This window comes from Carcharodon carcharias, chromosome 5 (assembly GCF_017639515.1).
Source record: "Carcharodon carcharias isolate sCarCar2 chromosome 5, sCarCar2.pri, whole genome shotgun sequence".
Lineage (NCBI taxonomy): Eukaryota > Metazoa > Chordata > Chondrichthyes > Lamniformes > Lamnidae > Carcharodon > Carcharodon carcharias.
This window is the reverse complement of record NC_054471.1, coordinates 13171293-13194097: the sequence shown is the minus strand read 5'-3', so window position 1 is coordinate 13194097 and position 22805 is coordinate 13171293. Positions and strand designations below refer to the sequence as shown.

The window sequence follows — 22805 nt, the reverse complement described above, 5'->3', positions numbered from 1 at the left end:
GGTATACCCACAGTGCTGTTAGGAAGAGAGTTCCAGGATTGGGACCCAGTGACAGTGAAGGAACGGAGATATATTTCCAAGTCGGGATGGTGAGTGACTTTGAGGGGAACTTCCAGGTGGTGGTGGTGTTCCCAAATACCTGCTGCCCTTGTCCTTCTAGATGGCAGTGGTCACGGGTTTGGCAGGTGCTGTCGAAGGATCCTTAGTGAATTCCTGTAGTGCATCTTGTAGATGGTACACACACCTGCTGCTATTGTATATCGGTGGTGGGGGGAGTAAATGTTTGTGGATGTGGTGCCAATCAAGCGGGTTGCTTTGTCCTGGACAGTGTCAAGCTTCTTGAATGTTGTGGGAGCTGCTCTCATCCAAACAATTGGGGAGTATTCCTTCACACTCCTGACTTGTGCCTTGTAGATGGACCAGAAACTGGTATTATTAAATAAAACTGGAGAAACGTATTTTTAGGACAGATATAAAGAAATTCCTCTTCAGATCGTGATGAACATGTGGAATAAAGCATTAAATAGAGTAGTGAAGGCAGAAATGCTGACCAATTTGAGAAGTAGTTGGAAGCTGCAATGGGAGTGACGGGCGTTAGAGGGTCACGTGACCTCGTGTCCTTGACCAAATTGCCCCAAACAAGCTGGCGTTCAGTCACATGATCAACCCCGGCATTTAACTGTCATTTCGCCCTTTCTTATTTCCTGCTCAGACTCCAGGCGGCGATAGTGGCCGGAGAAAAATCGCGTGTACAAGAAGCAGCCAAATCCTGGCGGGAATGAAACCAGCGCCATTTCCAAAACAAAAACAGAATTACCTGGAAAAACTCAGCAGGTCTGGCAGCATCGGCGGAGAAGAAAAGAGTTGACGTTTCGAGTCCTCATGAACCTTCGACAGAACCAGGCCATTTCCAACTCGTTCAGTCAGGTGACGTCATGAGGTCGGCTGAGCAACCGCAAAAAGAACTAGTCATAAAACTACGGACCATGTTGTGCATGTGCTTTATTTTTCCCCTAGCAGTTCCGAATGAGAGTGGGAGAGAGAGAGTATTTCTCAATGAAAGACGGGCGCCCGTTAATTAATAATTTAACGGTGGCGGGTGTCGTGACGTCGCGGACTGGGGCGGGGCCAGAGTTGGCCCCAGGTATTTAAAGGGGGGGGGGGGGGGGGGTGGGTAATCGTTTTTGCGGCTGTGTGGCGCTGAAGGCGGACGCGGGAGGAAGGAGTCGGGCTAACGGTCACTGCGCGAGCCAGTCCGCAACATTCCATCGGTAACTATGGGCAACCGGGTGGTCCGGGAGGACTTCGAGTGGGTTTACACCGACCAACCGCACACCGACCGCAGGAAGGAGATACTCGGTAAGGAATAACCGGCGGCTGCTGCTGCTGTTGGGGGAAGGTAACCGCTTACAGCCGGTCACTTGCTCTATCGGGCTTTGTCGGGTTATGGTCACTAAATCGTGTCCGGAAAAGGATATTCCCACTTGGGACCGGGTCAAACCGGAATATATAAAAACATGTTCTTGCCCCTCCCCCGGGACCGGATCGGAGGATATTCTGCCCCCCCCCCCCCCCCGGGGGGGACCGTGGGAAGTTTGGCTTGGGGTCCGTTCTGAAACTCCCTTCCGGCCCAACGGGCACCAAAACGGCGAGTCTCTCCCACCACCCCGCCCCTCCCGTGAGACGGAAGCAGTTGTTGTTGTAGTGTCCAGACTGGGTGTGGGAGTCTGTGTACACATTCCCGGAGGGTGCTGGCCCGGTCATAACCCCCGAGGAGGTGGTCCTCCTCCTCCTTTCTACCCCGGGCTGAAGTGGAGCAAAGCCGCCAGCAGCATGAGCACCGCTGATAACAAAGCGGAAAACTTGCGGATGCTGGAAATCGGCAACAAAACTAGCAGGAAAAACCTGAGCAGGGCCTGACAGCGTCTGTGGAGAAAAAGGCAGGTTTAATGTTTCGAGTCCTTCTTCAGAGCTGCTGCCCCAGTTTCATCTGTTTCCAGGGGCTTGGCTGGTTTTGAGACGTGTTTGTGTTTTTTTTTTGGCAGCTCCTTGGCCCCACCCGTGGTTCAGGACCGTTATTTTTTTTCCTCCTTGTAGATTGGAGAAAAACCCTTCATTTCTGTTTTTGGTGTGTCAGCAGCTCGCCCGCCCAGATCACATTCCTATTTCTCTCCCTGCTGTAGAATCAATGCAACTTCTATTCGAGCTTTTCTGTAAATGGTTAGTTGTAATTTTCGGATGCAGGTTTGTTAAAATGTTGCATTTATGGGTGTTGCCAGACTTTCTACCGTGGCGTTGTTACCATTGCTCCTCTGGTTACGTGCTCAGGCTGAACACATGTTTAAAATATTTAACCCGTCTGACCATTTCATGTCCACTTGGCATCAGTTCTTTTCCCCACCACTGTAGAAAATGAGTGGAAGTTTTTTTTTAAAAATGTTGAATACTGAAATAGCCAGGCAAATATTCCTTCCAAGATGAATTGCGACTGGGAGCAATTAATGTGGTTGCAGCTAGCTATCTGGAACAATAAATGGTGAATTCTTGTACAAGATTTGATTTTTAGTAAAGACTGTTAGTCATGTTTAGTCACATGATTCTTTAGCATTTCTACTCCTGGAACAAAGCTAAAACCTCCCAACATAGAGATTGGATGGATGCTGTGCCTTGGTGCAATTGTATGATGAATTTAGATGGACCTATTGGCAAAGTTCAGAGCACTCATTACCTCCAGGTCACCTCATCTTGGACACAAATTCCTTCATCCTGTAATTCCCCACCCAGCACCATTGTGGGAGCATACATTTAAGAAGGCTATCCTGCCGCCTTCATTTCTGGAGCAACTGAAGATGGGGCAGTAGTGTTGCTCTCAATCCCCTGGCCACCTTTAATTCAGTTGCTTAAGTGGTTGATGTGCTGCCAAATATCTAGGAAATAGGTTCTGACTAGGTTTTGAGTCAATTAATGCAGGGCCATCATGCAATGAGTTAGCAGTGAAAATGTAGCCCAGAAAGAGTGCACAAATGCAGGTGCAACTCTACTTCTAGTAAGGACATGTTGAATTAGGGCCATATGATTTCATTCAGCATGAGCCTTGCTGATCTTGATACTATATTGCTAATCTTTTCCCAGCAATGACATTTCAAATTGTGCAATGCTTTGGTGCGTGAACAGGTACCAGCCTGCATATTGGCAGTCCTTCATCCTTCAGAAGGAAGGGACAGACCTAGTGTGTGGTTTGCTTTATCACCCATTTTAATATAGAGCAGGAAATCCAGTCAGTGCTAGTGAAATACAAATCTGACTGCAAATTCCTCTAGGCACATAGCCCAGTCTCAATATTGAGTTGATGGCACAATAGCTTTGAGGCTGCAAGAAGGCTTTCTTGGGAAAATGGAAAAGGCCTGTAGTGCTCTGAGTGTAGAAGTTTTACAGCAGTGGTTTGTTCAAGTACGTTGATGTTTGCGCTTTATGTAAATAGATTAGTTGTGATCTGAAATTGAATAGTTGTGTTTTACAGGGAACTGGGCAATCAAAAGTTAAGATGGCTTTTGTTGAGCCATTTGACTTTCAGCTGACCAATTTATGGCCCTGCAAGTTCTTAAGCTTTTTTATAGTCAAAACAACAATGAGAATGCTGTAACTGGTAGCTCTGGTCAGACTGAACTTTGAACAGAACTATCAATGCTGGATGTAGCACAGGAATTCTACCTCTAGCTATCAGTGCTAGATGTAGTACAGAAGGTCCCTGAGATCTATGAGGATTTTTGAAAATGAAAAACTTTCAGTTTAAATGTCTGCTTACCTGGCTAGTCAGAAAATTGGTCAGTCACCAGCAGGAGCCTGTGATTGCAATCTTGTCTTAATATCCCAGAACTGTCTTCATGTAATTCAATTCTTATACCTGACCACAGTTGAATACAGGAGTGAAGCTTTTGTCTCCTGTCAAATTTAATCTTCCCAAGCTGTTTAGTGAACCAACTATGTATTTTTGTTTAATCCTGGACAAGACTCTAACCCTCTCTCCTCACCGTCCAAGGGCCCAAACACTCCTTTCAAGTGAAGCAGCATTTCACTTGCACTTCCCTCATCTTAGTCTACTGCATTCGTTGCTCCCAATGCAGTTTCCTCTACATTGGAGAGACCAAACGCAGACTGGGTGACCGCTTTGCAGAACACCTTCGGTCTGTCCACAAGCATTCCCCAGACCTCCCTGTCGCTTGCCATTTCAACATTCCACCCTGCTCTCATGCCCACAGGTATGTCCTTGGCTTGCTATACTGTTCCAGTGAAGCTCAACGCAAACTGGAGGAACAGCACCTCATCTTCTGACTAGGCACTTTACAGCCTTCCGGACTGAATATTGAGTTCAACAATTTTAGATCATGAACTCTCTCCTCCATCCCCACCCTCTTTGTTTCTTCCCATTCCCTTTTTGTTTTTCCCAATTTATATAGATTTTTCTTTTCCCACCTATTTCCATTATTTTTAAATGTATTTCCACCCATTGTTTATCTCTACCTTTTAGCCCTTTTAGTATTCCTTCACCCCACCCCCACTAGAGCTATCTGTACCTTGTCTGTCCTGCCTTCTACTCTTAGCACATTCCTTTAGATAGTGTCACCACATTCAACACCTCTTTGTCCTTTTGTCTGTGACATCTTTTGGTTATCTCCACATTACTGGCTGCTTGTCCCAACAACACCCCCCCCCCCACCTTAAACCAGCTTATATTTCAGCCCTTTCCTATTTTTACTTAGTCCTCATGACCCTTCATCAGAACTCGAAACGTCAATTGTGCTCTTCTCTGCTGATGCTGCCAGAACTGCTGAGTTTTTCCAGGTATTTCTGTTTCTGTTTAAGACTCTGACTCCACTCTCAATCCATTAATACTGTTTCCATCTACCTCTGCCCTTCATTGATACTGAAATTCCAATAGATTGAACCTTTTTCTAATTTCTCAGATTTTGTCCATATCCTGTGTGGTTTGCAAATCAGCCTGTATGACTGCCTGAGCGAGCACATCATTAAAGGTGTGGTAACAATTTTAAAATCCAGGTGTTCTCATTTTTGCCCTCTTTCCACCTCACCCCAGTTCGTAGCAGGACTTGTCTTAGGCCTACACTTTAGGGCTTGCTTAAACTCATCCACCTTTCAAAGCCTCAAGCCATGCTACTCTTGTTTTGAAGTCCTTTTGAATGCTGCTGGATGCTAAATAAATAAAACTGAGTCAGCAGGATATACCAGATTCCGTTATGGCTTCAGTAAATTACAGATCCTGTGAAATATTCTTGGCCTATAAGAACCAGTGAGCTGTCCAAACTTGTCAGGAATTTAAGTTCCAAAAACATTTGGGTAACATGTATTTTACCCAAGTAAGTCAATTATTAACCATAATTATGTGTAGCTTTAATTTTAAACTGAAGTTAAACTTTGGACATCTTAGGCATTATTTTTGGATAGTGATACAAAATAACTGGTGGGGCCTCTGTGGTAATATCCTATTAGTAAGTTGCAAGCATGACCTCATCTATACTCACCTAAATGCAAGCTTTAAGGCCACTATCAATAGGCAATCCTGGATAATTTAACAGTTTTTTGTAAATGACTGCATTCAGGGTAGTTGTTAATTCCAGGTGTCAGTCAAATCACTGGTCTTTGGGTGATGTGTGTGCAGTCCAAATGGAAAATGGCAGCCATTCAGCTCATTGGCTGAGCTATTCACCCTAAAATGCCTTATGTACCTATGCCTCTAGAGGTAATGTTACCTCAGGTGCTGATCCAAGTGTGTTTTATGTTGAGAGTTTCTGCCTCTACTACCTTAGAGTTCAAATCCCCAACACCTTGGTGGAAAAATTATTTCTAATTTCTCCCTCATCCTTCTGATTACTGTAAATCTATGCTCACCCAGGTTGTTGACTTCTGAAGGGAGCTAAGCCCTTCGTGGGCTCCATTATATATGCCTTAATTAAATCTCTCTCCCCCTGCCCCATTCCAAAGAAAACTACCCAAACTATCCAGTCTTTCACCTCCTACCACCCCTTATTCCACAGAAAACTACCCAAACTATTGTCTGTCTTGGCCAAAATTCTCCATTTCTGGCACTTTGCGGTCCCTCAAGTATGATTGCAGTGGTGGTGAACTGTATGCAATACTGTTCTGTGCAGTTCTAGTGTAAAATTGCTGCTCTGATGCAGCTTAATCTCATTCTACTTTAAATTCAGCAGCACTGGCACTATTAACTGCTTATATAGTGCACAGCAAACTCCCTCTGAACAGCTCTAGCATTGCTTACTATTAACTGTCTGGTGTTTAAAGATATGAACATCTTATTTTTATATTGCTGGCTAGGCCAGTATTTACTGCCCTTGAGAAGGTGGTGGTGAGCAGCTGCCTTGAACCACTGCAGTCCATGTGCCCTAGTTACACCTCTGTAACTGTACAGTGTATCTGAGGAGTTGTGAATATCCCCATTTCTGACCTTATGGTGGAGGGAGGGTCATTGGAGCAACTGAAGATGGTTGGGCTTATGATGCTACACTGACCTAAGTTTCATTCTTACCATTACTGATGCTAGCTTTTAATTTCAGTTTTACTTAACTGCTGTTATGGTGTTTAAGCTTGATCTCTGATTACTAGACCAGGAACATAACTGTTGCCACTGCACCCTGCTATATTATATACTGTCTATTGGATGCATTGCAATGTCTGGCATACCTCAGTACCACAGCAGACTTGCATCCCAAGTCACATCATCTTGTCTTGGCTATTTATCATCCTTGCTAGACTAAAATCCTAATATCCCTATTGAGGCAATAAAGTTGGTGTACATCACCATAAGCCAACTAATAAGGGCAATTAATCCAACCCTGTGGCCATAGGGCAGTATCTTGATGAACTATTTAAATATCCCCTTCCAAGAGTGTGATAGAAAGTACATGTGACATTTTTCTGATGAAATTAATCCATGAGCTTTTCTGCTTTTTGCTGAGTTAGTACTTCTACAATGCACCATCCTTGACATAGGAGCACAGTCCAGCTACTGTTTTTGTAACAGCTCTGGAGATGACCTTTGGCCTGAGAAACCCCCTAATTGCTGAACCTACATTTATATATGTAGACTCACGGGCTGCAGTATTACTACTTTTATTCTACTTCAGTGTCCTCTGGTTGCACTTTGAGACAAAAGTTTATATGCTAGCACTATAAGACCATCCTATAGAGCTGTCTTTCAGTTCAGAGCCAATTCCAGCAGTGTTCCTATAATTGTATAGAAATAGCTTATTGGTGTGGTTTGACTCAAATGTGCATCAGTATATATTTCCAATTGTCTTGTTGGCCTTGCAAAAATGTTGAATGGGGGAATGGCTGTTATTTTTACTGGATCATCTGGTTGCTGTTAGTTCAAATGTTTGGGTGTCCCTTTACTGAATCAAAATGTAGATGTGTGGCAATTTGTATGGATTGTTCATCAATTCTAGCCTGCATCTTTAGCTGAGTACATAACATTTCATCACACCCCTCTTATTTCCAATTAAAATATGAAGTTCTGATGCAGGAAGCCACTATCCACTTGAAAGATGTGCTTCATTCCTAGATGGTTCCCATCAGATGCTTGTCAACTGCATTGCATACAAGAAAATTGAAGTAGTGCACTGAATAATACAATAAATATACTATTCCTCTAATCACTACTTTTCAAGAGTTGTACTGTACAGGCATACCTTCAAGTTTTAAATGTAAATCTAGTTCTCTCTGGCATTTAATCCCATCAGAGGAACTGTTTCTGGCCTGTAAGGTAGCTTTTAAATGTACATGGATTTTAAAACTAGAAACTGGTATGAATGAACCTTATTTACATTCTCCTTCACTTAGACGTAGTCAGGGATAGTCAATCTCTTGTTGAATGGGTTTGAAAGCAAGTATGGGTAATTGCACGCTGGCCCATTAACCCTGTCAAAGAATAAATATAGCAAATGCAAGTTACTTCAGGAAAGAGTACAATTTATTAAGTGCTGAACCGTACAATGGCCATTGGAAGAGATCATCTAGATCTGCTCGAAGTTAGTGTTCAACAAGCAGTATTTGTACAGTACAATTGTGACTCCAGCATATTTACAGTGATCTTATTAACTTGAGTGATCTTTATTCTCTTATTATATGTTAGCTAATTGATTTTGCTTACCCATAGTTTCTTTATCGTCCCTTATCTCTTCTAACAATGCACTATTCATTCCATGAGACAAAATCTGTATGACATCTTTTGGCTATCTCCACCTATCACTGGCCCTCTATCCAGCTCTACTTGTCCCACCTCCCCCCACAACCAGCTTATATTTCACCTCTTCTATTTTTCCTTGGTTCTGTTGAAGAGTCATACAGACTTGCAACGTTAACTGTGTTCCTCTCAGCAGATGCTGTCAGACCTGCTGAGTTTTTCCAGGTATTTATATTTTTGTTTTGGATTTCCAGCACCCACAGTTTTTTGCTTTTTTCTGTTTGTGTTTATTGTGTCATGTATCTTTTTATGTACTCTTTGCTTAAACTTCGATCTCAGGCTATTTCATATGTCTAGGCTTGTTCTTATTTTTCTGTTCTTGCTTCCCTTTATAATTTAACCCTTTAGGTGATTTTTCTTTCTCAACCCCTAGCAATGCATAGATGGAGTTGCATTTTGAGAATGGATGAGGTGCTTACCAATAGCCTAAATGTTTTGTGCTTCTTGTCTGATGGTTTTAATTCTGCACTGAAGGGAAATTGATATAACTGAATTCAGCCTTTCCTATCTACTGGACAATAGGATGACTTGGACTGGAAGAATAGCTGCGTTCAACACCACCACCACCCCCCCCCCCCCCCACCCCGGCCATTCCTGCCACACAACATTCTGACATCAGTTGCTTGTCTTTGCTCTTGCACTCAAGTGTATTCAGATGGAATTCACTATGTCCTATATGCATTTTTTGTGTTGATGCTGGGAAATTCTGAATTGCAGGATGCCCTCCATCCATGTTAATGCTGTACAACTGTCACGAAACTGACCAGCTGACTGCAGATGTCCTGAGAAATCACCCATGAAATATATTTTGACTCCTTATCATACAGCCCCTCAAACCTGCTCTGCCATTCGATATGATCATGGCGGATCTTCTACCTCACTCTACTTTCCTGCCTGTTCCATAATCCCTTGAATCTCAGGTGCACTCAATGGCACATCACAACTATCTAGGGCATCAATTCCCATGAGTCACAACTCTTTCAAAGAAGACATTTCTGACTCTAATGCTCAGCCAGACTGCATCCATGTTCTAGGTTCTCCAGCCCCTTTAGAATCTCGTTTCAATGAGATCATCTCTCAAACACCAGACCCAATTTCCTCAGTCTCATTGTAGCTGAGCCAATCTAGCAAACCTTCCTTGCACTGCACCCTAGACAAGTAGACCCTTCCTTAGCAAAAATCATTTGGGCTATTGGCAAGTAAATCCTTCCTTGGATGTGGACATCAAAACTCTGCATAATCCTCCTGGTGTGATCTCATCAAAGCCCTGTACAACTCTAGTCCCTCTTGGCAATGATGCCCAACATGTCCTTCGCCTTCCTAATTTCTTGCACTTGCTTAACTTTGTCCCTTGTAAGATTGTGGGTACATTCATGCATTTTCAAAAATATTCTGCTTATTTTTAATACCGTTGAATAAACTTGCACTTCCCAAACAATACTCCACCTGCCATCTCATTGCCTACTCACTTAACCTGTTGATGATTCCTTTGCAGACTCTGTCCTCAACTTTCTTTCCTTCCTTTCTTTATCATATTTGGCATGAGTATGGATTGGAAGTAGTTGAGGCTCCAGCACTGAACCCTGTGGCACTCCATTGGTTTGCCAACTTGTGACCCATTTCTCTCAACCTTCTGTTACACTTACCTGTGCTTACTGTATTACCCCCTAACACCATGAGATCTTGTGCAGCAATCTAAATCAGAAGACTCTTTGGAAGACAAATACACCACATATGGTTTCCTCTTTTATCCATCCTTCCCATTATGCCCTGAAAATTTTAGTTTGTCAACATTTCTTTTCTACAATGTCAACATGGTTTTATGATTTTCTAAATGTTAATGTATTCCATTATTTTTCCCAATGACATATAGTTTGCCTTGTCTCCCTCCTTTCTTGAATAGTGGTGTTACATTTGCAGTTTTTGTATCTGCAGACCATTCTGGAATCTAGGGAATTTTGGAAGATTACAGCCAAAACATCCACTATCTCTAGGATGTAACCAAGTCCAGGGGACTTATCAGCCTTTGGTCCCAAGTCCTCTGCCTTTTGTCCCTTGATTTTTTTCCTACTATTTTCACAATGTTTAGTGCTTTGTATCTAAAGACTGAACAAATATGTTTGTATTGCAGTCTCTGCTATTTCCTTGTTTCCCCCTGGAGGATGAGACTGGGGAATTAATGGACCAATGTTTACTTTAGTTAACACTCTTGATATCCACATGCAAGTTATTTCTATCTTTTATTTGCTAGCTTATAATTAGTTATCTTCTGCTGGTTTCTAAAGTTTTTCTCATCTTCTGGCTTGATCTCTGAACCACCACCTGGAAGTTCCCCTCCAAGTCGCACACCATCCTTACTTGGAAATACATCATTGTTCCTTCACTATTGCTGGGCCAAAATCCTGATCTCCCTCCCTAACAGCACTGGGTGTATCTGTGCCACTGGGACTGCAGCGGTTCAAGAAGGCAGCTCACCACTACCTTCTGGATGGCAATTAATGATGGGCAGTAAATGCTGGCCTAGACAGTGACGCCCACATCCTGTAAATGAATTTAAATTATATGCCATTTCTTTTCAACTTGATATCATCCTTCCTTAGCCATGGGTGGTTCATCTTCCTGTTTTAATGGAATACATCTTTGAGTCATAGCATCAGAGGTCTATAGCATAGAGGCCCTTTGGCCCATCAAGTCTCTGCTGGTCAAACAAGTACCTAACTATTCTAACCCCATTTTCCAGCACTAGGCTCATAGCATACAAAGCTATGGCATTGCAAATGCACATCCAAATACTTAAGTACTTTGAGTTATGAAATGTTTGCTTAAACATCTGCCACTGCTTATCAACTACCACTATTTTCCCAGGTCCATTTTAGCAACTTGTCATCTTTGTAAAGAGACTAGTTTCAGAACACTACTTGTTAGTGGGGTGGGGATCTATAATATCTCATTAGTAACTTTTTTCCCTTGCCATTTCTTATCTTGCAAACATTCTCTACCTTGATCTTCTGAACAAGAGTTTCTCACTACTGTGCTGATGTCATTCTTTAACAGACCTGGCCCCACTTCCTTTTCTCCCTATCCTTCTGAAAAGTCGGGTACCCTTCAATATTCAGTTCCTGGCCTTGGACATCTTGCAACTACCTCTCCAATGGCTATCATATAATTCCAATTATTTCTACATGTCACAGTTCATCCATCTGCCTTGTTACAAATGTGCATTGAGCCTCTAGAGAAGAAAACAAAACCCCTTCCACCCTTATTCTATATGGCCTATGATAGGTCCCACATCAATGTGGTTGAACTAACCTCTGCAGTGGTTTTATACAAGTGGTTTGCTTGGCCACTTCAAAGAATGAGCAGAGGAAAAAATAATTGTAATATGGACTGCACTGAATCAAGGCAGCCCACACCACCAAGGCAGCAAAATAAGTGGTGGTAAATGCCAGTAGCACCCATATCTTGATCAAGTGAATAAAGAACAAAGGAGAATGAATCTACAAGCTGTCTGTGGCCTACAGAACTGAATTTAACAATCTCAACTCTGCTTCTTCCCCATAATCCTGCAAATGCTTCCCTTTTGAAAGTTACAATTGAATCTGCTTCCACTACCATTTCGAGCAGCGCGTACCAGATCATGATTTGCTGAGTAAATATTTCCTCTGGATTTTTACCAAATCAACATTTGAACCTGTGATAGAAGCCACAATTGTATCACAATGAACCTGTTAATACCTGGAGGTTGTGTGGCAGATGACTGATATTTAACACTTTGCATTAGTCACTAATGGATCTATTTTTAAAACCTCATTGGTATGCACTTATGTAGAGCTCTTGGAACTGATCTGTGGCCACCCAACCAGTTGACCCTCAGATTATGATGGCTACTCTAGTCCTTGACACAATTTGCATAAAATCACAAATATTTGTAGTTTCCCCTTGCTTATCTCATGATTGGTCTATATCCTTTTCCCTATTAACCACCCACAACGATTGTCTTGACATAATCTCAGGATATACTATGGTCTAGTAGTAACTTTTCGTTATACCTTCAAGAGATGGTGTTAATAACTAGGCATAAGCAGTCTGTCCTGTCCCAACTGGAGCTGCCTCTCCACTAACTACATTCTCCATTGTTGATTCTAACACCAATTTTCCTTAGAATGCCAATCCTCCATTTTTCAGGGTTTGCTCATTTAAAAACATAGGACAATATTATCTGACTCCCACACAGCCTGTTCAGTTAAACAGCTGATGTAGCCAGCTCTATTTACCCAGTCAACCGTTTCACTTTCAGTATGTCAAATGGAAAATGTGAAAACTATTGGCTGAGATGTCATGACTTACTGGCAAACTACTTTCATGTTACAGACAATTTAGAGCTGTAACTGCTGTGGGTAACTCGAAGTCTAAACATACAATTGAGTTGAATAATATTGTCTTCTCACGGTTTGACTGATTTATTGCAGTCTCTATTTCTAGTCTAAATACAATAAAAATTCAAATTTAGAGTTGAATCACTTGATGTCTGATTTAAGACATTGGCATTGTGCAATTTGGCAAACTAACCTCAATATCTACAGCACCTGTATTTGTTGTAACAAATGCTTCTGCTTTATCTTGCAGAAAAGTCTTGTGATTTGTGCATCTACTTTTCCTCTCTCAACCTGTGAAAGAAGCCTTTGCCTTCACTCCTTGGGGCTAGATTTGCATTAGAATGTTCCCAGCTTGTTTTTGAGCCTCATGATTGAGTTGATCCAATCTAATGTTTCTCAGCAGTATTAACTGACTGCAAGGTTAGGGAAGGGCCAGACAGTTCAAGACATGTGGATTAGGTTCTCAAAGTGTCAGGGTAGTGCCTTCAATTCTTCCTGCCCTCTCAACCCACTCTCTACATTTTCATTCTTTTATTCATTCATGGGATGTGATTGTCACTGGCTAGACCAGCATTTATTGCCTATCCCTAATTGCCCTTTTTAATGTGGTGGTGAGCTGCTTTCTTGAACTGGTGTATCCACTGGTGTAGACACTTAGTGCAGTTCGGGAGTTCCAGGATTTTGGAACAGTGATATATTCCATGTCAGGATGGCTTGTGGCTTGGTGGGGCTCCTCCAGGTGGTGTCCCATGTGTCTTCTGCCCTTGTCCTTCTAGATGGTAGTTTCTATCTAAGGATCTGTGGTGAGTTTCTGCAGTGCATCTGTCAGTGGCAGCAGTGTACAATATGTATCAGTGGTGGGTGGAGTGTCAATCAAGTGGGCTGCTTTGTCCTAGATGGTCTCAAGCTTATTGTGATGTTGGAGCTGCACTCACTCAGGCAAGTGGGGAGTATTCCATCACACTCCTGACTTGTTCCTTGTAGATGGTGGACAAGCTTTGGGGAGTCAGGTGGTGAGTTACTTGTTGCAAGACTCCTAGTCTCTGACCTGCTCTTATAGCCACAGTATTTATATTTTTCATTCATTCATTGGATGTAGCTGCTGGTTGGGCCAGCATTAATTGCCCTTGTTCAGGGGCAGGGCAGTTAAGAGTCAACGTGTAGGCAGATTTCCTTCTCTAAAGGGCATTAGTGAATCAGATGAGTTTTTAACAAAAAAAAAATAACATTGGCTTATTAGTCGTCATTGGACTTTTAATTCCAGATTTTTATTGAATTCAAATTCCACCATCTGCTGTGGCAGAATTCAAACCTGGGCCCCCAGAGCATTTCCATGGGTCTCTGGATTAACACCACCTCCCCAACATGGCTAGTCCACTTGTTTTCTGGTCAATACTAACTCCCAGGCTGTTGATAGGGGCTTCAGCAATGGTTAACCCATGGATTGTCAAGGATTGATGGTTAGATTCTTTTTGGAGATGGTCATTGCCCACTGCTTGTATGGTGTGAATGTTACCTGCCACTTGTCAACCCAAGCCTGGATATTGTCCAGGTCTTGCTGCATTTTGACATGGACTGCTTCAGTATCTGAGGAGTCATGAATGGTGCTGAACATTGTGCAATCATCAGTGAACATCTCCATTTCTGTCCTTATGATGGAAGGAAGGTCATTGATGAAGCAACTGAAGATGGACACTACCCTGAGGAACTCATGCAGTGATATTCTGGAGTTGAAATGACTGACCTCCAAATGCCACGACCATCTTGCTTTGTGTTAAGTATGACTCCAACCTGTGGAAAGTTCTCTTCTCCCCATCCCCAGCCCCCCCAGCAATTCCTATTGACTCCAGTTTTGCTAAGGCTCCTTGATGCCACACCTGATCAAATGCTGCCTTGATGTAGAGGGCAGTCACTCTCTGCTTACCTAGAGTTCAGCTGTTGTTCATGTTTGAGCCATGGCTGTAATCAAGTCAGGAATCTAATGGCCCTGGCAGAACCCAAGCTGAGCATCCATGAGCAGGTTATTGCTAAACAAGTGCTGCTTGATAGCACTGACCCCTTTCAGCACTTTACTGATTGAGAGTAGACTGAGGCAGTAATTGGCTGGGTTGGATTTGTCCTGCTTTTTGTTTACAGGACATGCTTGGGCAATTTTCCACAGTCAGTTAGGTTCCAGTGTTGTGGCTGTGCTGGAACAGCTTGGCTGTGTGCAGCAAGTTCTGGAGCACAAGTGTTCAGTACTATTGCTGGAATATTATCAGGGTCCATAGCCTTTGCAGTATCCAGTGCCTTCAGCTGTTTCTTGGTATCATGTGGAGTGAATCAAATTGGCTGAAGACTTACATCTGTGATGCTGGGGTCCTCCAGAGAAGGCCAAGATGGATCATCTGTTTGGCAGTTCTGGCTGAAGCTTGCTGCAAATGCTTCAACCTTATCTTTGCACTGAGATGCTGGGCTCCCCCATCATTGAAGATGGGGATATTTGTAAAGCCTCTTCCAGTGAGTTGTTTAATTGTCCACCACCAATCATGTTTGGATGTGGCAGGACTGCAGAGCTTGGATCTGATCAGTTAATTGTGGGACTGCTTAGCTCTCTGCCTATGCTGTTTAGAACGCAGGTAGTTCTGTTGTAGCTTCACCAGGTTGACCCCTTATTTTTAGGTATGCCTAGTGCTGCTCCTGGCATGCCCTCCACTCTTCTTTGAACTAGGATTGATCTGTTGGCTTGGTGGTAATGGTAAGAGGGGGGATGTACTGGGCCATGAGGTTAGAGTGTGGTTGAATATGCTGCTGCTGATGGCCCACCGCGCCTCATGGTTGCCCAGTCTTGAGTTGCTAGATCTGTTTGAAATCTATCCCATTTAGCATGGTAGTGTCACAGGGTATCCTCATGTGAAGGCAGTCTCTAAGGACTGTGCAGTGGTCACTCCTCCTGATACTATCGGGCAGATGCATCTGTAGCAGGCAGGTTGGTGAGGAGGTATGTTTTTCCCTTTGTTGGTTTCCTCACCACCTGCTGCAGACCCAGTTCATCAGCTGTCCTTTAGGACTCAGTCAACAGTGGTGCTACTGAGCCATTGTTGATGTTGGACATGGAAGTCCTCCACCCAGAGTATATTGTGCACTTGCCACCCTCAGTGCTGCTTCCAAGTGGTGTTCAACATGGAGCATTGATTCATCAGCTGGAAGAGGGGTGGGAGGGGGGGGTGCTGGTATGTGGTAATCAGGAGGTTTGACCTGATGCCATGAGACTTCATGGGATCTAGATTTGATGTTGGGGAATCCCAGGGCAATGCCCTTCTGACTGTATACCTGCTGTGCTGCCACCTCTCCTGGGCCTGTCCTGGTGGGACAGGACAAACCAGGGGTGGTGATGGAGGCAATTTGGCACTGGACCCCAGATGTTGAGATTTTGACAGGGCGGAGCTTGGCATTGTTTCTGGTGCTTAGGTAGACTTTGTATCAGTTTGATGCAATTGAGTGGCTTGCTAGGCCATTTCAGAGGGCATTCTAGAGTCAACCACATTGTTGTGGGTTTGGAGTCACATGTAGACCAAAGCAGGTAAGAACAGCTCACACTCATTAAAGGGCATTAGTGAACCAGATGGCATTTTAGACAATTGACAATGATTTCATGGTCATTTGATTTTCAAGTGCCACAATCTGACTTGAACCCAGGTCTCCAGAGCATTACCTTGGGTATCTGGATTACTAATCCAGTGACAATACAACTACACCATCACCTCTTTCCCTGCACCACATCCCTGAATACGGTGTCGTTTCATTTAATTCATAATGTTCAATATTTTTCCTGGGACAGGAAGCCAACGAAGCAGGTTCCTCATGTTAAAGTGGATAACAATTGGGTGTTGATCTTTACTTTCTGCTGGAGACTAGGGAGTGATAAAGTTGATCAGCAGTACAGAAAGGAAATGGAGTTTGGTATTATATTCTTGGTTTAAACACCTGTTATTGAGCAACTCTGAAATCTTTCAGCAGTCTTCTTTAGTGTTGTACAGGCTATAACCCTTGAGTTGGCATTCTCCAAATTTTCCTTAGTTCTGTTGAAGAGTCATGTGGACTCGAAACGTTAACTGTGCTCCTCTCCACAGATGTTGCCAGACCTGCTGAGTTTTTCCAGGTATTTTTGTTTTTGTTCTGGATTTCCAGCATCCGCAGTTTTTTTTGCTTTTATCTCATTGAATCCACTGATTCTTGAGTGCATTGTTTGCTATTAAGTTAAAGCTGGATGTGAAGTTGATTGATTGCCATGAGGCTTGTCAACATGAGTTGCATATTTCAAACTAATGGACTTTTTTGCCTTACAGCCAAATACCCTGAAATTAAGTTGTTGATGGGCCCAGATCACAACCTGAAATGGATCGTCTCTCTGATGGTAGCAGTTCAGCTTTTGGCCTTCTACCTTGTAAAGGACTTAGACTGGAAGTGGGTGATTTTCTGGGCCTATGTATTTGGTGGATGTTTCAACCATTCCATAACGCTGGCCATCCATGAAATTTCTCACAATGCTGCCTTTGGGAACAAGCGAGCACTGTTGAACCGTTACTTTGGGATGTTTGCAAACCTCCCTGTTGGCCTGCCCTACTCTATCTCCTTCAAGAGGTATCACATGGATCATCACCGCTACATGGGTGGTGATGGTATTGACGTGGATATTCCCACCGTGTTTGAGGGATGGTTTTTCTGCACCAGATTCAGGAAGCTGTTTTGGGTTATCCTTCAGCCACTCTTCTATGCTATCCGTCCACTCTGCATCAATCCCAAACCCATCACTTACCTGGAGATCACCAACCTGATTGTTCAGCTAACCTTTAACTTACTGGTTTATTACTTTTGTGGAATGAAATCCGTAGTGTATATGTTGGCAGGGTCCCTCCTTGGCATGGGCCTACATCCCATCTCTGGGCACTTTATTGCTGAACATTACATGTTTCTGAAGGGTCATGAAACCTATTCTTATTATGGGCCACTCAATCTAATAACCTTCAATGTTGGATATCACAATGAACACCATGACTTTCCCAGTGTTCCAGGATGCCGGCTTCCTCAAGTGAGTATTTTATAAATTGTGTTTGTTTCTAACTGCAGATCTAAATTCCTCTTTAGGAGAGAAACCCTGCATAGTTGAATGGCTTTAAAAGCTTCATCCTTATTGACATTCAAATTTTAAACAACTCTCAAACTGTTGCTGTTTTTACCTAGTTTCTGACCTGTTTTCCTTCTGATTCAGCAGTTCCTGGGTGAACAGTATGGTTATTGTCAAAATGGCTATTCATGTGACCTGAAAAGTTATATCCTAACATTTTGGTCAGCATAACTGAGCTGAGTGGGGTTCCTGGATTTCCCCTAGTGCTATGCCAAGGTCAGCTACCTTTTGTACAATGGTGGAGTGACCAAATCTAAATAACTTGGTATTTTGCACTTGTGCTAACATTCTGGAATTTTTAGGATAAATTCTGTAGTACCTTTTTTGAAGGAGGGGTGTGGCTATAAAAGCAAATGGGATGCTGCCTTTCCACAGTTGGGCCTTTGAAGGATGAATGTTGAAGTTATGAACATGTGGACTGACTGTTAGTAATTTTTTCAAAAGGTTAAGGGATCTCATTGTTCTTTGCAGGAGAACTACAAGCTGAAAGTATCTCTTGAAGTTGGTTTTGTCCACCAAATCAGTATTTCAACCACCTTGCTCTTGTACTCTATGCCCCAATTAATTTTAAGTAGTGAATCTAAATGCAACACACTGGATCCTATACTGGCATATTCTAGGTTCCATCATTTGTGATGACTTGAATTAAGCTTGTTTTAGGGTTTCCAAAGTAGTGTGTAGTTATACTCCTTTATCTGCAGTTTTTGAGGCGATAACAAGGATTAAGGGTAATGCAATTAATGTGGTCTACATTTTGACAAGATCCCAATGTTTTTAAAAAAAGCCTGTGGAAATGTAGCAAGCTCAATACAAAATTGACTCACTGGCAGGGAGCAAAGGGTAATTGACAAGTGTTTTTGTGACCTGGATGTTTGTTTCCAGTGCGGTTCTGCAGGGCTCACTACCATGTCCCCTGCTTTGTGGTTTTTATGAATGATTTGGATGGAAATGTAGGGTGAATGATCAAGATGTTTGTAGATGGCAAATTAGCCATGTGGTTAATGAAGAGGGGACTATCGGATGATACCAATGGACTTTCCAGGTGGGCTTACAAGTGGAAAATGGAATTCAACCCAGAGAAGTGAGGTGATGTATTTGGGAAATTGAACAAGGCAAAAAATAGCCAATAAATGGGAGGATAGAGGTGTAGAAGTAGTGAGGGACCTTGGAGTGCATGTTCACAGATCCTTGAAGGTAGCAGGACAGGTCAACAAGATGGTTGGAGAGGCATAAGGAATCCTATTTATTGGCTGAGAAACGATACAAGAGCAGGGAGTTATGCTGGAGCTATATGAAACACTTGCACCACAACTTGCTGCATGCAATTTTGATCACCTGGCAAACTAGAGGGTACAGAGGAGATTTACAAGAATGTTGCCAGGACTGAAATTGCAATCATGAGGAAAGATTGAATAGGTTGGGGTTGTTCTCTTTGGAACAGAGGAGGCTGAGGGGAGATTTGATGTACAAAATTGGGGGGGCCTGGAAACAGTGGATGAATAGGGCCTATTTACTTAGCAGAGAGGTCAGTGACTCAGTGCATAAATTTAAAATGATGGGTAGAAAGATGTAAAGGGGAGATGAAAAATCTTTTCACCCAGGGTTGTGGGGGTCTGGAACTCTCTGCCTGAAAGGGGCAGTGAAGGCAGAAACCCTCATTCTGTTCAAAAGGTGTCTGGATATGCACCTGATGTGCTGGAACCTGCAGGGCTATGGAACAAATGCTGGAAAATGGGATTAGGCTGGGTGGATGGCTTGTCTTTCAGCTGGCAGTCACAAATTTAACATTTTCTAAATGCCCAAAAAGAGTGATGGGGAGTGGCAGCATGTGGAGTGCTCCTTGAGAGCCAGCACAGACAATGGGCCACATCGCTACCTGTGCTGTAATCCTGACTGACTATGTTGGGCCAAGTTTGAAAAAACCACCAATTTAATCTGTATCCGTAATGCATCTAGAGGACCAGTGAGGATACTGAATTGATCATTGCATCTGTGACTAGCAGTGACCATAACACATCAAATAATGGATATAAGTAAAATATTGGATGCTGGAAATCTGAAATAAAACAAAATGCTGGAAAAACTCAGCGGGCCTGAGTATCTAAGGAGAAAGTTAATATTTCGAGTCTGAATGTGCTTCAGAACTTCAGATGCTCCTTCCTGCTGAGTTTTTTTTTCCAGCATTTTCTGTTTTTACATCAAATAACTGACTTGGATATATAATGGAGTTTCCTTCTATTTATGTTTAAGTTGTAGCTGCTGAGTGTTCTTGACTCAAGACATTTGCTTAACCAGTGTTTCAATCTACTGTTCAAAGAAGCTACACTGTTAGTACAGGACTGGAAATTTACTGGCAGGATTTACTGGTCTAACCCTAACTTCAGTCTTGGTAATGCTTAGACAAGGAATCTGGTACTGGTTAGAATTAAAATCTGGACACTTTTTAAATTATTGTCCCTGTAGACTTGCATTAAGTACAGTCCAGTACTTGCCATCAACTTCAAGTGGCCTTTACAATAATTCGTACAGAACATTATTGTCCCAATAGAACCAGAAGCTGTTGCTTTAGTAGAGCAACATTGAGTTGGTCACTTGTAATTAGAGCAAGGTTGCTGCTGAAACTAGTGCTGGAACTCTTGCACTTCTAAGCCAGAAGTGTCATCTGATCTGTCCTCTATTTGGCTGCTGTATTTGAAGTATATGTAGGATATTGGGATTCAGTTCAATGTCCCCTCACCATTTGACTGGTCTATCAGAACAGCCATTGCTGCAGAGAGGTTCAGTGGTACAAGTTTTTTTTTCTAGTTAAGCTCCTGCATATACTTCAGTCTCTTCCCTAACACTTGGATGTTGTCCCAGTCTTGTGTCTCCTCTTTAGCTTTGCTCGTGAGTACTTTTGGGAGCATAGTTGTCTCCAGGGAAATAGGACAATGGTAGTGTCCATGGAACTACAAAACAAATCAATCTGGGTCTGAGCCACTCACATTTTAGTAATCCCAAGGTGGATAATTTCAATGTAAAGGTATAAAATGAATATAAGGTTGGATCTAGTGTCCCTGCTGCTTCTAATACATTGAGTGACTGCCATTGAATTCTGTTTGAGTCCAGAATCTGAGTTCTTCTAGGGCAGTTATTACATGCACAAAGGGTAGGGGAGAATAACTTGCAGACCAGCATCCAGCTAATAATCCTAGTTTATTGAAGTGTCAGGCACTCTAGCCTGCTGATGTTGGTATCTTACCCCTCATGAATGACAACTTGAGGTGCCAGGAACTGTGCCCCAACAACAGTAACTCCTACATGGGAGAAAATGAAACCTCTGTTTCCTCCCTGTGTGGTTTAAGTTTGGAGGAAGAAAGTGTTTTTAAGGAATTCTGATCTCTGTCACAAGCCTCTAGATTCCCAGGGCTTAAGCACAAAAATCAAGGCTGACAATCTGGTACTGCATCATTTTGAGGTGCTGAGATGGTAAACTGAGGCCCCATCTGACCTTCCAGATGTAAAATCCCTGGTATCCTTGTCAATAATTACCCTCATGAACATTGCAAAAAGATTCTGGTCAATGATTACCCTCATGAACATTACAAAAACAGATTATCTGGTCTATCACATTGCTATGTTTGTATTGGCAGCTGTGACAGAACTTCAAAAATCAGTCTTAGTGTGTCTCTCTTTTAGGTAAAGAAGATAGCTGCTGATTACTATGATAACCTGCCACAGTACTCTTCCTGGGTGAAAGTACTCTACGACTTCATCATGGATGATACCATCAGTCCCTACTCTCGTATTAAGAGAACTGTGAAGGATGCCAAACAGGACTAAGTGGAATGGATCTGGGAATTGATTTAAGCTAGGTTAACTGCAGTGTTTATAGCTTTTTTATAGATCTTGTATTTTCCAAGAACAATGTATTAAAATGTCTTTGTACAAACTGTGCACTAGCAAACATTGAAAATATTGTGTAAAAATCCTAAAGTGGTGAGTCAGCCTGTTGTATCCCTCCTTGCTCAAAGCCTCCAATCACTGGGTACAAAATGTGATGTTGTCTCTGACAATTATGATTTGTTTGCTTTGCCTCTGAACTGGTTTCACTTATTTAATGCACCGATACCTTATCTCCCTTCCTGTAAAAGGGATCAGACTGCCTTGTGATCAACTGTATTTTATGTTACCATCACATTAAAACCAAATGTAACCACAGTCCTCTTTCTTTCTTCCCCACCCCCCCCCAACTTCAGCCTATCCCAGAACCTACAGCAATGGCGGGGAACAAACCTCATGCAGGTCTTTCATCTCCTGGCTTCCAAGTGTCAAAATCTAGAATTTAGATGGCTCTATCCTCTGACTTTAAAAGATTTGAGGAAATGGAGTCATAGCTACTTGATCTCAGGAGTGGGAAGCAAAATCCATTGTTCTGAGAAGGGTGCCAGTGTTGGTGACTAAATTTAGTGGTGGTAAAGTACAGCTAATAGTTCCATGTAGGCCTTGCAGCTGATTTAAGTAATCTTCAGATTTTTATCTGCGTTTTAATTGCTGCTGACTCACCACTTCTGCATTGGAGATCAGTTAGTATGGGACTAACAAGATTGTGTAAGACATGACTTGCTTCTGATCATTGATATTGTGAAGCCACCTGGGGCTGCTGTTTACCATTTGTCATGTTAACCATGAGTACAATTCACTATTTTGCTGTCAATATAAATGGTTGGTTTAAGTCTGGTATGTCTGTGTAAATTGGGTCCATGATTGATTAGAGCTTTCCTTTTGTTCTTAAACACTACACTTGGTCTGACCAGACTAAAAGTAAATGTTTTGATACTAAAATGGCAGTTTTTAAAAAAGATTGAGGAGGGAAGTTTTCACCTGGGACCAGTGCTGCTCAGGTGAGAGTCCCTCCCTGGAAGGGAGAGGGAGGAAAGAGGAGGCTCTCAGTTGTGAATATGAAAGGAATCAAATGGATGTTTTTTAAATAAGTTCGGAAGAG

General features: G+C 42.6%; 1 protein-coding gene across 2 annotated transcripts; it reads left to right on the top strand.

The window, feature by feature from the left end:
• Positions 1–1180: 1180 nt before the first annotated feature.
• On the top strand, positions 1181–22541 carry degs1 (delta(4)-desaturase, sphingolipid 1). Of its 2 annotated transcripts, none has more exons than XM_041188686.1 (3): positions 1181–1359; positions 16983–17725; positions 21500–22541. In XM_041188686.1, the coding sequence occupies exons 1-3, from the start codon at positions 1278–1280 to the stop codon at positions 21641–21643; spliced, it is 969 nt and encodes a 322-aa protein (XP_041044620.1). In that variant the 5' UTR covers positions 1181–1277; the 3' UTR covers positions 21644–22541. The 2 variants fall into 2 exon arrangements, with proteins under 2 accessions (XP_041044620.1, XP_041044621.1); XM_041188687.1 differs by having other exon boundaries at positions 21484–22541.
• The last annotated feature ends 264 nt before the right edge of the window (positions 22542–22805 follow it).

Bases quoted from the DNA above. Each gene is read 5' to 3' on its own strand.
- degs1 (XM_041188686.1), top strand. From the start codon at position 1,278: ATGGGCAACCGGGTGGTCCGGGAGGACTTCGAGTGGGTTTACACCGAC. The intron at 1,360-16,982 runs GTAAGGAATAAC...TTTGCCTTACAG, and splicing joins CCGCAGGAAGGAGATACTCG to CCAAATACCCTGAAATTAAG. The intron at 17,726-21,499 runs GTGAGTATTTTA...TCTCTCTTTTAG, and splicing joins CAGGATGCCGGCTTCCTCAA to GTAAAGAAGATAGCTGCTGA.